The following is an 18,665-nucleotide window of genomic DNA, read 5'->3' on the forward strand; positions in this document are numbered from 1 at the left end:
CGATAAAAGCAACTTCAGTTTTAACACCATTAATTTCACGAGAAAGTTGAGAATAACCTTCTTGAATAAGCATCCACATGCGATAATCAGTATATTGTAAAAATGTTGACATGCAGGTTTTCCAAAAATCAAAAGGTAGGTTATCAAACAGGGGAGGTCGGGAAATGGAATACCCTTTCATAGTGTTACGATTCCCAAGGTTAGCCATGGATCAAAATCAAAAAGTTTTTAAACTTAAATTTTTGAATCCCGCTCTGATACCACTTGAAACTTCGTTAGGGATGTTAAGCCCTATGAACTTAGTCCCAAGCTAACTAAGAGAGGGGGGGGGGGGGAATTGGTATTTTAAAAAATTTCTTTTCACAATGAACAAAAACACATAAACCAAAATCACACCACGAGAAAAATAATGCGGAAATAAAAGTGCGGAAGCAAGAAAACAAGAACACATAAATTTATAGTGGTTCGATCAACTTGACCTACGTCCACTCCTTGGAGGCACCCTCCAAGTATTGCACTACAAATGTGACTCTCCTTTAGCCCCCACGGCTAGGCGGAGAAGCATTCACAAGAACCTCCTTTTTTCCACCCCGGTAAGGCAGAGAACCTATCTCCTTTTGCTTCCTCCTGAAGCTGGCAGAGAACCAACAACTATATGCTTACTCCTTACCTCTACCGACCCTTCCACGGACAAGGAACTCTAGACGAAGAAGAAACAGAATGATCCTTGAAGCAACCTTTGTGAATTCCCTCACAAGCTCCCCCTCACAAGATCCTCTCTCTCTCCCTCTCTCTCTTTCTCTCCTCAAGGCCTTCCCAGGTCAAGGCAGTAGCCAAAAGGTTTTTCAAAATGTTAAACAAGAGCTCTTTAAATAGAAGAGCTTCAAAGGAGCTCATTAATTGCAAGTTGCCGATAATATCATCCAGGCCAATATGTACATCGGCCAGGCCGATCAGTACAAAACTCAGAAGATTAGCTAGAGCATCGCCCTGAATGCAAGCTTTGACGATTAAAATTGGCTTGATCGTCCGGGCCGTTCTCACGATCATCCCGGCCGATCAGTTCAAATCAGAAGAAAATCGTCCAGAGCATAGCCCTGAATTCGAGCTGGCCGATATTTATCGTCCTGAAGTAACTAAGGTTTTTTAATAGATCATCCTGGCCGATCCTTCGATCATCCAGGACGATATGATCGTATCAATCATCCTTAATTACTCCCTTGATTTCCTGGTTAATTAAGGCATAATTTGTTAATATCGTCAAGGCCGATCAATGATCATCTTGGCTGATAATTTAAAAATACAGTATACCTTAATTATCTATGGCGACAACGTTTTTCTATTTTGAGCTTATCATCCTGGCTGATACACGTATCGTCCAGGCTGATCTGTTAATGTCGGCTGCCTTAATTAAGAATCCTTATTTAAACTTTTTGTTTTAAGCCTGATCATCCAGGACGATATAAATATCGTCCTGACCGATATGAGTAAAAAAAGAAATTCTAATTCTCTCAAGTGTGTGTGTGTAGGGTTACTTAGCATCAGCCTTTTTGTCCATTACAAATAGACTCAAGAAGAGAAAAAACAAAGTACAGACTGACTCAACCCTGGACCTACGCAATCTTGAACTGGCTTCATCTGTTCGTCCGATCTTTGATTTCTAAAAAGTTAGAAGCAACAAGCAGTCCAAAAGAATCAACAGTGCTTGTCAATCATCAAAGCATAAGTCATAAAAATAGATTTGCAACATTATATATGTTGCAAGAATATAAAACATGCAAATAGCAACTCTCTTAATAATCTCCCCCTTTTTGATGATGGCAAAACAATTATTGTTTGTATAATTTTCAAATTCAAAAAATCTCCTAAATTCCCCCTGAATTGATGAACACGTGTAAATAAGAAGGCATTTTTAAAAATATACAAATAAAACAAACACACAACGTACAAACACAAAATACAAAACAAAAAATAGATCAAACAAAAATAAAGAATAGCACGAAACAAATAATTTCTCTCCCTTTTTGACAATAGCAAAAAGTAAAGAAGAAAAAAACTTAAAACATAAGCAGACATATGAAAATTTTTTGATAATTCAATCTTGAAGGTGATTAAAATATGTTATACAAATAAAATTAAAATATTAGACAAATCAAATTAATTCATAGAATTTAAGAAGAGGTATACCATTGATAATAGAAAGAATATATCAAAAGCATGAGTCAATTTAGACACTAAGATAAAAAAATCATTGCAAGATGAATATAAAATTTGTATATTTCAAATTTCAATACAGAATATAAATTTACAGTAGATCAATTTGAATTAAGAGATTAAAAGATAATGGAAAGAAATAATTACCAAATATGATGCTTTGCGCATATTTTTCAAATTATTGACACATTTTTTTGCTTTTTTTTTGGCTTATTTTGTGCCTCTTTTTCTACTTGCGAACCATTGCACATTTCTTTTAATTTTTGTACATTTGTACATTTCTTTTTTTTTATACAAGAGTAATTTTGATCCTTCCAAAATAAATAATAAAAAATTTCAAATTTTTCTAAGTGCATAAATATTTATTGATAAGTGAATTATAAAATAAGAAAATATCATTGTTGTAATGATAATATTAAAATTAATTAGTCTAAATAAGAGACATGAAATTGATAATTCTAATTATATCACGTTATAAGCAGAACTTAAATTTAGAAAAAATTAAATTTTCTAATGAATTTAATTTAGACTTCCACTTCAAAGTATAGCACTATTAAGATAAAAAATCTTATGATTGTCATAAAGGCTAACTCACATTTCAAAATAATTAAATCCAAAACACGTGAACATATATTGATATCACTAAAAAGATATTATAATTTAAGGTCAGGATATTAATACAGAAATAAAATATCTAAAGTAAAGAAAAATACAACAAACTTACTTAAAACACATCTAAAACACAAACTACAGAAAATACATAAAACTAAGTGTATCAATCACTGAGAAGGATCCTGATCTGGTGGAGGAGGAGGAGGTGCAACACCAAAGATGTTAAAGTAAGTACACATCATAAGCACATTGGTACTGATATCATTCATCTGATCCCTCATAAAATTCATGTCATGCTGATACTGTGCGGCTTGCTGCTGAAGATGAGTCTCAATTTGATCAAAGTGTTGATCAAAATGAGTCTCTAATCGATCAAATCAATGAACCAAATCCTGATAATTTGGTTCATTGGAGGGTGCAGGTGCAGCTTCTGGTTCTTCTTCTGTATCACTAATGACATGAGTTTTACTTGGTTCTTCTTTGAAGATTGCTCTAAATGATCCATTATTGTAGTAGAGCGGTTCTTTAAACTCTTGATTAGGATGAACCAAATTATATTTCTTTTCCATAATGTAGGCAACAAGATATACTAAGGTGATATTTTTCTTTCTCTTATGCTCTACATGTCCAATTTCAGACAGCCCATAAAGATAGTCAAGGATAAGTTGGGCTTCATCTATAAGTTCTTTAGTCATGATCAAAAAGGTCACCATAGAAAGAAGAGGGGTAATGTTGACTCTATCACCAGCTTTAGGAATTAAGGATGTTCTAAGGACATGCTAGATGATTCGTGTATTATGAACTAGACCAGATACTCTAGCCACATGTTCGTTCACATTGTTTCCTCTAATCACATTATTAAGTTCAGGCTAAGGATAATCATGAGTGTTGATCAAGTGATGGGTTGTGGCTCCCTCTGTCCTTAAATTTAAAAATGCTCATAAGTTACGCTTGGTGATTTCAACTTTTTGTTTAAAAATAAAGGAACAGATTATAGAGTGGTCAGAATTAAATGATATATTGGTGAGGAAGTTGTGGAAGGTTTCCTTATTGTAGAGATAGATAAGGGTAAGGATAAAACCAAACTGTGTTGAGGAAAATAAGTTCATTACCTGAAAGATAAGTTGTTGTTAGATTAGGATTCTTGAGGGTGTGAGCTTCGCAGAGGCAAACCTAGGAAAAGATTCCTCATTTGCTTTAGAAAGAAAATTTTCAGAGGAATTTTGATGTGGTTTCTTTGCCAGAATCTTTTGTCTTTTTCTTGAACTCGCCATTTGGAAGAGGATCTAGAGTACGAAAGAGATTGAAATTGGAGTTTTGAGTATGACTGTTGAGTTCAAAATCCCTTCTATTTATTGAAAATGATACGTTTGTACCAGACAAAAAAATTTCGTCCTGTATGAAATTTTCAATTCATCCTGTACGAAAAAATTTTGTTTGGATGATCCAAAGAGTCAAAATGAAATGGCTTTTCATAATCAACACAACTTACGAAGTGTCCTTTCGTACAGACTTTTGACCAGTCTGATCATACAGACGAACACGTGTTCGTCCTGGGACGATCAGAACTTATATCATTTTAATGACAGTTGAAATCATTCCCTATATCGAACTGACATGTGTTCGTCCAGGCGAACCAAAGGTTTGTACGTACGAAGTTCGTATTAAAAACTACCTTATCCATTCAACCGCTTTACTCATTTGTCCCGTCATTTGAAAATTGTTTCGTCCCGAACGATCGTGACAATCGTACAGATGAAGTAATAATAAAACACTAAAAACTGCACTCAAACTGTTCAAAATCACACAGTTTGTCACACTACACAAATCATCCCGTACGAAAATATTTCATCCCGGACAATTGTCACTCAAAATTTTCAAATTTTTGTTATCACATACACACTAAAAACATAAAACAATGAAAAAATAAAAAAACACAAACTCTAAATAAAGAAAATCACACAAATAAGTTCATGAACACATAAAAACACAAACACATTTAACTAGTAAACAAAACATCAATGTTGCAAAAATATTTTTATTTAAGCATTCAAATCAAGCACACCAAGCCTTGTTCTTAATGCACTGAAAGTATCAAAGGCTAAAGGTTTTGTAAAAATGTCTACAAGTTGATTTTCAGTAGAAATATGAGTGAGTTTAATTTCTCCTTTGGATACATGATCCCTTATGAAATGATGCCTTATGCCTATATGTTTGGTTTTTGAATGTTGAATAAGATTTTTATAAATACAAATAGCACTAATGTTATTATAATAAATTGGAATAATGTCTATAGTCATTCCTAAATCAATCAATTATTATTTCAACCAAAGTACTTGTGCCACACAACTTCCTAATGCAATGTATTCAGCTTCTGTAGTAGATAGGTCTACTGAATTTTATTTTCTACTGGACCAAGAGACTAGTGAATTTATAATAAATTGAAATGCTCCAGAAGTGCTCTTTTTATCCACCATACAACTTGCAAAGTCAGAATATGAATATTCAATTATTTTAATTGAAGAGCTAAACTTAGGATACAAGATTCCAAAGTTCTGTGTTCCTAACATATATCTTAAAATCCTTTTCATTGCTGTCAACTGTGATTCATTTGGATCTAATTGAAATCTAGCACATAAAAAAACACTGAACATGATATCAGGTTGGCTAGCAGTCAAGTAAAGTAAAGATCCAATTATCCCTCTAAATTTCTTTTGATCAACAGATTTTTCTTTATGGTCCTTATCCAACTGAACTGAGAAACTCATTGGTGTACTAACAGGTTTAGCATTGTCAATTTCATACTTTTTGAGAATGTCCTTAATATACTTTGACTGACGAAGAAATGTTTCTTCCTCAATTTGCTTAATGCTAAATCCTAGAAAGTAACTCAAATCTCCCATTAGACTCATCTCAAATTCACTACTCTTTGTTTTAAAAAAATTATCAAAAAGATTTTTATTTGAAGATCAAAAAATGATATCATCAACATAAATTTGAACAATGAGTATATCCTTTCCATATTTCTTTAAAAAGAGAGTTGTATCCATACTTCCTTTTTCAAAAGATCTTTCAAGTAAGAAGGTGTTCAACATCTCATACCAAGCCCTAGGTGCCCGTTTCAATCCATATAATTCCTTTTTTAACTTGAAAACATGATTTGGGTATTTAGAATTTTAAAAACCTGGTGGTTATTCTACAAAAACATCTTGTTGAATTACCCCATTTAAAAATGCACTTTTTACATCAATTTGACATAATTTGAATCCTTTAAAACAGGTAAAAGCTAGCAAAACCCTAATTGCTTCATGTCTAGGTACAGGGGAAAAAATCTCCTCAAAATCAATTCCTTCAATCTGATTATACACCTTAGCAACTAATATAGCCTTACTTCTAATGACTACTCCTGAGCCATTCATTTTGTTTTTGAACACCCACTTAGTTCCAACTACATTTTGATCCTTTGGCCTTTCAGTTAATTGCCATTCTTTATTTCTTACAAATTGATTCAACTCTTCTTGTATGGCCAAAATCCAAAATTCATCCAAAAGTGTTTGATCAATATTTGTGGGTTCTATAGTTAAAATGAAGGCTGAATGATTGACTTCTTTGTTTAATCCACGCCTAGTCCTTACACCCTTACTTGGTTCACATATAATCAATTTTCTTGGGTGGTTTTTAGAAAATCTCAAATCTCTAGGAAAAGGTTTTCTATGTCCAAATTTTCTTCCACGTTTTCTTCTAAATTTTCTTCCAAATTTATTTTATCAATCTTTTGGGAGTTAATCTCAATCTCACTTCTACAACATTTGGCTCTTCCATATTTCCTATTTCATCAAATACAATATGTGTGGTCTCCTCAATTACCAAAGTTCTTCTATTGAATACTATATAAGATTTTCCAACACTTGAGTTTCTAATAAAAATTCTTTCATCAGATTTTGAATCAAATTTTTTTAAGGCAGATTTTCCATTGTTGTGAATGAACACCTTGCAACAAAAAACATGCAAATGAGACAAATTAGGTGTTCTTCTTTTTAGCAACTCATAGGGTATTTTATTTAATTTAGATCTCACATTCACCCTATTCAGAACATAACATGCAGTGCTAACCGCCTCAGCCCAAAAATATTTAGGAAGTGAGTATTCTGCCAACATTGCTCGAGCGGCTTCTATTAATGTTCTGTTTTTCCTTTCGACTACCCCATTCTACTGAGGGGTTCTAGATACAAAAAAATTGTGATCAATTCCTTTCTCCTTATAAAATTCTTCAAATTTCTCATTCTCAAATTCTCCTCTATGATCACTTTGTATATAAATAATTTCACACCCTAATTTTCTTTGAATCCAAGTCAAAAAGTTTCTAAATTCCTCAAATGATTCACTCATATGAAATAGAAATCTAACCCATGTGAATCTCGAGTAATCATCCACACTCATAAATTTGTATACCTTCCCTCCTAGACTCATAGTACCAACAAGTCCAAATAGATCCATATGCAACATCTCTAAAGGTTTACTAGTTCTAAGATCCTTATTGGACTGAAAAGAGGATTTCACTTGCTTTCCTAATTGACTTGCATCACAAATGTGGTCTTTAGTAAAGTCTAATTTTGGTATACCTCTCACTAAGTTCTTTTGGGTAATCCTTCTAAAGTTTTTCATACTAGAATGATAAAGTCTCCTATGTCAAAGCCATGACTCATCATATACAGTTTTAAAATAAAAAGCAGTAGGAGATTGAATATAATTCAAGTCTATCATATACACATTATTTACCCTTTTACCATTCAAAACATCTTTGCCATTTAAGCTTAATGTGAAGCTAGTAGGAAAAAATTTCACACAATATCATTTATTATATAGCTGGCTTATACTTAACAAGTTATGCTTTAAGCCTTCTACTAATAACACATTCTCAATGTAAAATATATTAAGATTTCTAATCACCCTGATCCAATCACTTTCCTTGTGGTGTTATCTCCAAGTGTAACCTTGCCTCTAGTCATGGCTTCCAGTGATATAAAATATGTGATATCTCCAGTCATATACTTTGAACATCCATTGTCCAAGTACCATATGCTCTCACGAGGTCTTGTGTGTGAGTGATCGTTTAAAATTATCAAATGTTAGACCTGAAAACCAAAATAAGTTTGGGTTCTCCTTTTGGCAATTTATAATCAGATGCATGTATGATATGACTAGGTTTATGTATTTTAGGTCTCCACATCAAATAAGTTTTCATCTTCAAAGTACAGGTGTGAGCTATATGTCCAAACAATCCATAATTATTACATTTTACTTTTTGAAATGGTTTCCTAAGTCTTCTACCATTCATCTGTCTATTCAGGGATTGCATAAATTTAGGATACATGATAGGATTAATAAAATCTTCAAGTTTAGGGGGTATTCTATTATCCTCGAGAGCTTTTATCATTAATTTGTAAAATAAATTCATATCTTCCAAAATTTGATTTGTATAATTTGATCTTTAAATTTTGCTCTCTGATTCATCCTTAAAATTTTTAAAATCTTTTTCAAGTTTAGCAAAGGATGATTTTAAATTTTCATGTTTTTTTACTCAAGTCATCAAATTCATCAAGTAATTTCATATGGTTATCATCAATTAAAGCATGATCTTTTCTAAAGATTTCATATTCCTTTTGTAATTCTTCAAATTCTAAACTTAGACTAGCATGCATTTTTTTCATTTTTCTATATGCATCATGCATTTGTTCAGAAACTTCAAAAAGTTCATCATAGGTTAAGTCGCATACCTCTTCTTGATCTAAATGACCAAGATTATTGGCCATTAAGAACAGATTAGTGAATTCCTCTTCCTTCTCAATCTCTGATGAATCTGAAGCTGAGTCCGCTCAAAAAGCTCTTTGAAACTTCTTCTTGCCCTTCTTTGCAATTGGTTTCTCCTCAACCTTCTCCTTGCTAGGAGTGGCTTTGAGTTTTGGTCATTCAGTCTTGATATGACCAGGTTTCATGCACTCATAGCAAATCACTTCATTTGAAACCTTGGCATTTCTATTAAATTTACCTCTATTCCAATGTTGGTGTCTCTTCTGCTTCCTTTTTAGAAAGCTTATGAATTGTCTAGTCATCAATGCAATGCCATCTTCATCCTCAGGTTGTTAGTGTTCACTCTTAGACTCTTTCACATTTAGTGCTATGTTCTTCTCCCTTTCTGGTTCATCTGCATCAATCTTTCTTTGACTAACTCCTTGCTCATAAGAAATTATCGACCCAAGAAGATTATCAATAGAGTAAATGTTTAGATCTTTAGACTCTGTAATTGTAGTAATTTTAGCTTCATAAGCAGTAGGGAAACAACGAAGGATTTTGTTAACCATTTCAGCATTTAATAGTTCCCTACCTAGTGCATGCAAAGAGGCGACTATTTGTGTGAATCTTGTGTACATATCAGATATGAATTCATTTGGTTTTATACAAAATAGTTCATAATCATGCAACAAGACATTAAGTCTAGATTGCTTAACCTCATTAGTCCCCTCATAAGTTATACAAAGTCTATCCCATATGTCCTTCCCACTTTTGCAAGTGGAAACCCACATGTAGTCTTCTGATTTTAAAAAAATAAAAGAAACTATTCAAGCATTTGGCATTTAGTTGTGCTAAGTCATTTTCTTCTACTGTCCAGTCCGCAAAAGGGGTTTCAACTCTAACTCCATCAACTATTCTAGTTGGTTTTGTATACTCTTCATGAACTAAGTTTCACATACGATAATCAAGTGACTGTAAAAATGTAGACATGCGTGTTTTCCAAAAATTAAAAGGTATATTGTCGAACTGTGGAGGTCTAGTTATAGAGTAACCCTCGGGTGTATTTAGGTTTCCAAATATAGCCATCTACGTTCATCAAAAAGTAGTCTAAACTTATGATTTTGAAACTAAGCTCTAATACCACTTATTGAAACTTGATTTCTATGAATTAGGTTGTTAAACCTAAGCTTATGTCCAATGGCTAACCAAGAGGGGGGTGAATTGGTAATTTAAAAAAAAATTCCTCTTTTTAATTTTTAAACTAAAAAATATACTTTAATGAGTTTTGTAGAAAACATTTTTCAGCCACAATTTTAAAATTAAAAAAAAACACAAAAAATAAAATGCAGCGGAAAAATAAAGACATGAGGTTTATAGTGGTTCGGTCAAAACTAGACCTACATCCACTCCCAGTGCGGCAGAGAATTGTCATCCTTTTTACACTATCCCTAGTGTTGGCAAAGAACCTTCGTCCTTTCACACTCTCCTAGTGTGGGCAGAGAACCCTTCATCCTTTCACACTCTCCTAGTGTGGGCAGAGAACCCTTCGTCCTTTCACACTCTCCTACTGTGGGCAGAGAACCCTTCGGCTGTTCACACTCTCCAAGTGTGGGTAGAGAACCCTTTAGCTGTTAACACTCTCTAAGTGTTGGTAGAGAACCTGATCTTTTTGACAGATCTTCTCTCAAGAATTCTAGAAGGAAGATATAAAATAGTGAAGTAATCACAAACCAAGAGTAAAGACTCTTACCTTTGAGTACCAAGTGAAACCTTCACGCTCCAATGGCAAGAAATCACCTTCAAACACTCTATCACACTCTCTCTTTGATTCTTCTTTCAATAGGCACGAAGATCAGTAGGCAAAAAGATTATATGGCAGTTTAGTTTGGACTATTTATGAGAAAGACACAAAAAACCATCCAAAAATTGCAAAATTTCAAGTTAATACGAATTGGATCATCTCGTACGATCGTGGATCGTCCAGGACGATTTTACTTAAATGCATTTGAAACAAACCTAATGTATATGGATAAGAAATGATTTCGTACGCACATATTGTCCCGTACAAACTAGGTTCATCTGGTACGAACGGTTATTCCATAGGTCGATTCCCAAAAACTGCAGAACGACACTTAATTTTCAGATTCGGTTCACTTCATCCTGTGATGAAGTTAAGGTTCGTCCAGACGAAAGTTTTATAGAGAGCAAATTATCCCGGGACGAATACACTTTATCCTGGACGAAAATGCTCCAGAGAGCAACTCGTCCTGAAACGAATACACTTTGTTATGGAACAAAAATTTTCCAGAGAATATTTCGTCCTGGGACGAATACACTTTGTCCTGGACGATCAGGACTTAGAAAAATTTTCTTTAATCCCTGTTCATTCCATTGCTCTTTAGAGTAGATAACTGATCTGATTATCACATACGGACTATGTTCATCCTGTACGATCAGTACAAATTTCTCAAAATCTCCTAAGGTGTGTGTGTGCATTCACTCAATTACAATCACTCCCTCTCAATTTTAATTCAGAGAAGAATACAAATTTTTAAATATACAAAGTATCTCATGCTGAATTTAATTTGAAGTCATTGTAGTTTGTAGTTTGATTTTTCTAAAATGTTAGTACACACAAGAGCAAAAACAACTCTTCCAAAAAGTGTTAGGATATAACTATACAAAAAACAATAATATTTGAAATCATCAAAACTATACAAGTTGCAAGAATATAAAACAAGCAAATAGCAGCTTTCTTAACAAATTTTTCCTTTAGGTTTCAATGCTAAAAAAGAAATAAGGATAACAACCATTAACAGAGGACAAAGTATTACAAATGAGCACCTAAATTCAAAGAAAATGCATTATGGTAAAAAAACATAATACCAAATTATTAAGCTAACTAATTCACTCAATACTAGAGCCCAAGGAACTCTTTCTAATAATATTAAGGTTAAACCTAAAGGTAAGAGTAATGTGTATTGCAAATGAATTCAGTTGATAAGTGGTAAGGAGTTCAAGGTGATGTCAGGTACAAAGATATAATAAAAAAAAGATTGTGGAAAAATTAGTTAAACCCACCAAACTATAGAATAACCCAATTTTGATAAGTAGAAAAACCAATCAAGAAGGTTATAAAAAGATCACCACCCCCATTTCCCTAGGACTTTTGAATCAAATTTTAGTTAAGTAATTTTCTAGATTTTTGTGGTGTTTAAGAAATTGAATATTAATATTCCTTTCGTAGAAGCTTTAAAGTAAATGCTTAGTTAAGACATATTTATGAAGATCATCCTTAGTAAGAAAATGAAGTTAGGTTATTTTGAGATTATTACTCTCTCTAAAAGTGTATTAACATTTTACGAAAGAAACTTCCACAAACTTTAAAGGACATGGTAACTTTAACATTCCTTGAGCTATAGGAGATAAATTCAGTGAAGATTTACTATGTTATTTAGAAGCAAATATCAATATTATGCCCATTTTTATCTTTAGAAGAGTAGATTTAGGTGAGGTATAATCTACAACTATAACCATTTAGTTAGAATACTATTCTATTATTTACCCTAAGGGGTTATTGAGGTTGTATTAGTAAAAGTAAGTAAGTTTATCTTCTCAAAAGATTTTATATTGATAAATATGGAAGAAGATAAAGAGATCCTAATCATTTTACAAAGATATATTCTACCCACAGGGAGGGAAATAAATGATATATAGAAGGGTGAATTGAAATCACAATTATAGGATTGATAAGTGACCTTTAATGTTTTTAAATCTATTTAGTTCTTTAAGGATCATAGTCAATATCAGTACTATACAATTTTTTCCCTAGAGAGTTGTGTCTATGAGACAATGGAAGAGATATTGACTAATGTGGTGTTAGAAAATTATTTGATTAAGGATTACTTAGGGGTGATTAGTAGAGATACTACTTACCTATTTTATGGTACCCATATAGTTTTAGGGAGAGGCATTGAACTTTAGACACATCTCTCTTTGGAAAATCAATGAAACTTATGATCATTGAAGCACCTCTCTTATAGTTGAAAGCTCTACCACACCAATTAAAGTATGTGTTTTTAAGATATGAGTGGACCTTACTTGTCATTATTTTTGCTAATTTTGAAGACAGAAAATTGGGTGATACCTATAATGCAAGGGATTAGTCCATCTTTGCGCATAAACAAAATTTTAATGGAAGAAGACTCCTAACCAAAATATAATCCTCAAAGATGATTGAACCCTACTATTAAGGAAGTAGTTAAGAAAAAGATACTCAAGTGGATAGATGTAAAAATTATATATCTTATTCCTAACATTAATTTAGTTAGCCCTACTCATTATGTGCCTAATAAGTGATAGTGACTAATAAAAAGAATGAGGTTATAAAAAAAAAATAGTCATAGGATATAGAATTTGTATTAAATATAGGAAACTACCTAAGCCAACTAGGAAGGATTATTTTACCTTGTACTTGATTGACAAATGCTTGATAGATTCATAGAAAATCAATTCTATTTCTTTTTAGAAGGCTGCTTAGTTTATCATCATATTCAAGAATCACCTAACGATTAGGACATAATCTCTTTTACTAGCCAATATGATACATTCACTTTTCATAGAATTCCTTTTAGACAGTGCTTAACTCCATCATCATTTCAATGGTGCATGATGTCTATTTTTTTATACTTGGCTAAGCAAAGCATTGAGATTTTTATGGATGATTTTTTTAAATTTGGTACTTCATTTGACTATTATCTTGAGGACCTAGTTGTTATTTTGAGACTTTATGAAGAATCAAATTAAAGATTGAATTAGAAAAATTGTTAATTCATGGTATCAAAAAGGCAGTATATTATGCCATAACTATTTTTAAAAATGGTTTGGAGGTGGATAAAGAAAAAAAAAATTAAGTTATAGAAAATTTATCACCACCTAACTCTGTTAAAGGTGTAAAATGTTTTCTAAGTATGCTAGATTTTATAAGAGATTCATTAGAGATTTTCTTTTTAAAAACATAAGGCTTTTTGTCACTTATTAGAAAAAGATGCTTATTTAATTTCAATAAAAGCAGTTGAGACCCTGAAAAAGAATTTAATTATAATTCCAATTATTATTGTGATTGATTTGTCACTTAATTTTTATTTAGTGCAATGTTGGTGACTTTGTTGTAGGAGCAATATTAGGGCAAAAGATGGATATGAAGTTTCATATCTTTTACTATGCTAATAGAACATATAATTATGCCTCAATCAAAGGAAAAAAACTTTTCATGGTGCTTGATTCTATTTTTAAGAAGAGGCATACATGTATATGAGATGTAAGAATAAAAAAATTAAGTGATGTTTCCCCATAGAGGAGACTAATAACATTATTTTTTAGTCTCATTACTCTAATTTTATAGGGAAATATGGAGGATACAGGACTACCTCCAAGTTTTAACAAGTTATATCTTTTTGAAAGTTAATATATATTGATTGAAGTAAAAAATATGCTAAAATTGATTGAAGGAGTGGTTGTGCCCAAAAATGATGCTTGAGTAGCTATAAAATTTTTTATGAAAAATATTTTTGCTAGATTTGGGATTCCAAGATCTTTTAATTGGACCTTTGGGGTGGAGTGAGAGAAAGTTAGTGAGAGAAAGTTAGTGAGAGAAACTCTGGGAATTCAAATTTCTGTTTTGGCGGTTATTGCGTTTTGCGGCGGGTGCAGCCTGGCGTTCGGCCAGTTCTCCGGCAAATCGGAGGGACGCTCATGGAGCAGCGTCGTCTCCTCCCCTCGGAAGCTTGGAAGAAATATAGGAAAGGCTTGGCTGTATCGATTCTTGATTCTTCAGAAGTTTTCAATGGGGGATCGAAAGTCCTAGATGGGTTCAATCTGAATTTCAAATGTTTTATAGAGAGGCCATTAACCATTAAGGAAGGTGGGCTGTTGGGTAAAATGGAATTACCCGTTCTGGTGCCTGGTAAAGGTAAGGATGTAGTCAAGGTAGAAGGTCAGAGGTTTTCAGAGGTCTCGCGAATTCCGTATGGTGATGCTAAGTCTGTTGGAACGCGGAAGTTTGAAGCCTCATCTTCTGGTGGTTTACAGACGTTTTGAGTTCTGATCTGGTGAGTCTCAATTCTCGGGATGAAAGCAAGGTGGATGAAGTTTTGTCTCTTAAAAGGAGTAATGTCATTCGAGAAGAATGTCTCAAATCTATCCTTATTGATTTTACTTCAGAAGAGTGTAAGGATAACAAGGTGCGGGTTCAATCGGCTTGGGTGAAGAAACCGTATGTGAAGGTGGAGAATCTAGAGCTGGGCTCTTTTTTATCTGATGATGGGAAGGTGGTGTTCCTACAAGCGAAAAAGGAAGTGGAAAATGCAAAAAGGCTTGAAAAGGCTGTAGTTGTTAAGACTTTTGGAGATAATATTCCTGTCAATGTTGTGACCACTGATTTGAGAAGACAGTGGAATAAGTATGGGAAATTCCACATAACTGGATTGGGTCTCGGCTGGATTTTGTGTTCTTTCGAAGATTCTTCAGCTGTTGAGAATGTTCTTTCAGGTGGGTGTTGGTGGGTTAGAGGCCAAGTGGTTGGTTTGGATAAATGGTCAGTTAATTTTAACCCGACTTCTCTTAAAGGAATCTCTTCTCCGGTGTGGATTAGGTTGCCTAACCTTCCACTGCAATGTTGGGATGAGGTCAACATTTGTAGAATTGCTTCTTTGGTAGGCAAACCGTATCTTTTGGATGGGAACTTATTTCAATGGAGTAGAAGGGAGTACGCTCGAGTTTGTGTGTGCATTCCTCTGGATTTGAAATTACCTCAGGGTGTGTGGGTGGAAGGTTTGACAGGGAAGTTTTTTCAGAAGGTAGAATATGAAGGGATTTCTAAAATATGTAGTGAATGTGGTAAAGTTGGGCAAGTTGTAAATGCTTGTGCGGAGCTGAAGGAAAAGGTGGAGTCTGGCTCTTTCAAGATTCCAACTGCTATGATGAACGGTGGACGAGATCCTCCTTTGAATGGTGCTAATAATCTTTTGGTGAAAGGTAAGGTAGATGATAATTCATGGACTATTGTTAAGCATGGGAAGAAGAGAATGAACATATTCACGGACAACCGAAAATTTTTTACGAAAAGATTTTCGATCAAATTGAAGAAGATGTATGTCCCTAAAATTGGAATTCATAACCAGAAAAAGTTAATTGCTTTGAATGTTATTAATCTGATTAATAAGCAGGATGTGGCCGTTGAAGACTCTCAGTTGCCTGAGAAGGTGTTTAATGAAGAGATGGAGAATGAGATTGCTAATGTGGTAATAATTCTAGAAGTCATACATAATGATGTAACTGACGTGGATTCTGCGGTTATGGTTCAGAATAAATTTGGTTCTTTATCCAATTTGGAGGAGGAGGGTAGTATGATGGCTTTAGATATTGATGCTGGTGGAGGTATTGAGGAAGGTGAAATCCTTCGTTCACCTGTAGGAGACAGCCTCTGTTTTGAGGATAGGAGTGAGAAGTGACAATCAGAGATTTTAATGAAGACGGAGAAGGATCAGTCTTTGGTTAATTCAAACTTGGTTGGGAGCCATTCTTTTGAAACGAAAGCTAAATTAATCAAAGAGCTGAAATCCCTTGGTTCTGGTAATATCATTCCTCATAGTAGAAAAGGGGAAAGTGGAAAAATGAAAAAGGTTGGGGGTCCTTCCCTCATCTTTAAACAATGACTGCTTTACTTTTTTGGAATTTTAGAGGAGCCAAGAAAGTTGAGGCTGCTCTATATCTCAAGGATGTGATCAAGGATCACAGGGTTTTCTTTATTTGGTTTTTGGAGACGAAGATTAATTCCTTAGATAGTAATCATATTTTGAAGCTTTTGGGCGATAAGTGGAGTTTTTCTATGGTGCCTGCGGTTGGACTTTCAGGGGGTTTAATGGTGTTATGGAGGAATGATTTAGCTGATTTTCAATTATTGAGACTTCTTCCCAAATGGTGGTGGGTAATTTGAAGGTCTTCGGTAAAGGTTGCTGGTTAGTGGCTTCGGTGTATGGCAGTACGGAGGCTAAAGAAAGGAAGTTACTTTGGGACAGTCTTTGAAGGCTTTGTTCAGATAATTTTCCGTTGACGATAGGAGGAGATTTCAACTATATTATTTCTCAAGAGGAGAAAAGAGGAGGGAAGAAATTCAGCTTGACTCAAGGTTCCAAGGATTTTCATAGTTTCTTGACCAACAACGATCTTCATGAGGTTAAATCTATGGGACCAAGGTTCACTTGGTGTAATAATAAATCCGGCAGTGCTCGTATCTTAGAGAAGTTAGACATATGCCTTATTAACTCCTCGGCTTTAAACAGTATTCATCTTGCTCTCGTTAAGCACCTACCTCGCATTGCTTCGGACCATTGTCCGATCCTGTTGGATATCTTCAAACCGGTGGAATACATTAAGAGGAATATTAGATATGAAGAAGTTTGGGCTTCTTATCATGGTGCAGCTACATTGGTAAGGAAGATTTGGGCTAAGAACTGCAAAGGTGACCCGACTTCTATTCTCAATTTAAAGTGTAAAAGAGCTCTAAGGGCTCTATTTTTTTGGAGTAAAGTGAAGCACAGGAATTTTTCTCTGTTAAGAGACAGTTTGAAGACAGAAATTCTGGAGATTCAGTTAGAAGAAGCGAAAGGCTGGATTTCCTCTAACAGACTGCAACTGTTAAGATCTAAAATCAATGAACTTAACATTACTTTGGCTCAGCTCAACACGTGGTGGAAGCAGCGGGCTAAGGTAAGGTGGATGGAGGAAGGTGACTGTAATTCATCTTTTTTTCATGCGTTTGCAAATGCACAAAGGAGTAATAACTCGATCCATCATATCAAAATGGTGGAGGGTGTAGTTTTGGAGGATGAAGCGGTGATTCAGGAAACTTTCTCAGATTTTTTCAAGTTGAAATGGCAACAAAGAAAATGTTCATTGGATGGGTGGCCGAATCCATCTGCTATCATTAGTAATGTTGACCAAACTATGCTTGATGCTGAGCTAACCATGGAAGAATTATAGCTGGTTGTGGAGAAGTCCGAGAGGAGTATTTCTCTGGAATTGGACGGGGTGACCTTCTCTTTCTTCAAAGACTTTTGGAGTGTGATCAAAGATGATGTGTGGAATGCGGCCTTACATTTCTTGACATCATGTGTGATGGATAAATCATGGAAAGAGACTTTGATTGTCTTAATTCCAAAAATTAAGAGTCCACAAGAACCTGCCAACTTCTGGCCTATTAGTCTTTGTATGACTATATATAAAATCATTGCTAAAATGATTTTAAATAGGTTGGAAAAGGTTATTCATAAGATCATTTCCGTGGATCAAGCGGCATTTGTTAGAGGCCGTACATTGTCTGATCATGTACTTTTGGCTCAAGAGGTTTTTAACAAGTTCAGATGGTCCAAATCTAAAAATGGTTTGCTTGCAATTAAGCTGGACATGGAGCAGGCTTTTGATAGCATGAGTTGGTTGACCTTGAGGCAAGTTCTCTATCAGTTCAACTTTCATGTCAAATTTATAGAGCTTTTATTGCAGTGTGTTCTTTACCCCAACTACTGTATTTTGATTAATGGGATGAAATATGGTTGGATTGAAGGAAAATGTGGATTTAGGCAAGGATGCCCTTTATCCCCATTTTTATTCATTTTATGCTCTCAAATTTTTTTCTGATGCTTTAAATGTAAGGAGTGGGAAGGGAGTTTCTATTTCTCGGCTAGCTCCTAAAGTTTCTCACTTACTCTATGCGGATGACGTCTTATTATTCTCGGAGGCCAAGTTAAAGGAGGTGAAAGATTTGAAGCGGATTATCTCTAATTATTGTAAGTGGATGGGGCAGAGAGTTAATGAATCCAAATCCATGATTATCTTTGGAAATCATACAAAGAAATGAAGTCAGAAGGTTGTAGGTAAAATTCTGAAGTTTAAGCAGGTTACAGAAATCAGCTACCTTGGGGTGAAGATGGCTTTAAGAAGACTGAGAACTTCAGATTTCCAGAGTTTACTGGAGTCAGCTACTAGTA

At 34.2% G+C, this 18,665-nt stretch overlaps 1 protein-coding gene across 1 annotated transcript; it reads left to right on the top strand.

Annotated features, from left to right (window-relative positions):
* The first annotated feature begins 16,863 nt into the window (after positions 1-16,863).
* On the top strand, positions 16,864-17,661 carry LOC110109436. Its single transcript, XM_020840504.1, has one exon. The coding sequence runs from the start codon at positions 16,864-16,866 to the stop codon at positions 17,659-17,661; it is 798 nt and encodes a 265-aa protein (XP_020696163.1).
* The last annotated feature ends 1,004 nt before the right edge of the window (positions 17,662-18,665 follow it).

Source organism: Dendrobium catenatum, unplaced genomic scaffold (assembly GCF_001605985.2).
Source record: "Dendrobium catenatum unplaced genomic scaffold, ASM160598v2 fragScaff_scaffold_1351, whole genome shotgun sequence".
NCBI classification, from domain to species: Eukaryota; Viridiplantae; Streptophyta; class Magnoliopsida; order Asparagales; family Orchidaceae; genus Dendrobium; species Dendrobium catenatum.

What these genes read in the sequence shown, in the direction of transcription:
- LOC110109436 (XM_020840504.1), top strand. Translation starts at nt 16,864, where the DNA reads ATGGGACCAAGGTTCACTTGGTGTAATAATAAATCCGGCAGTGCTCGT.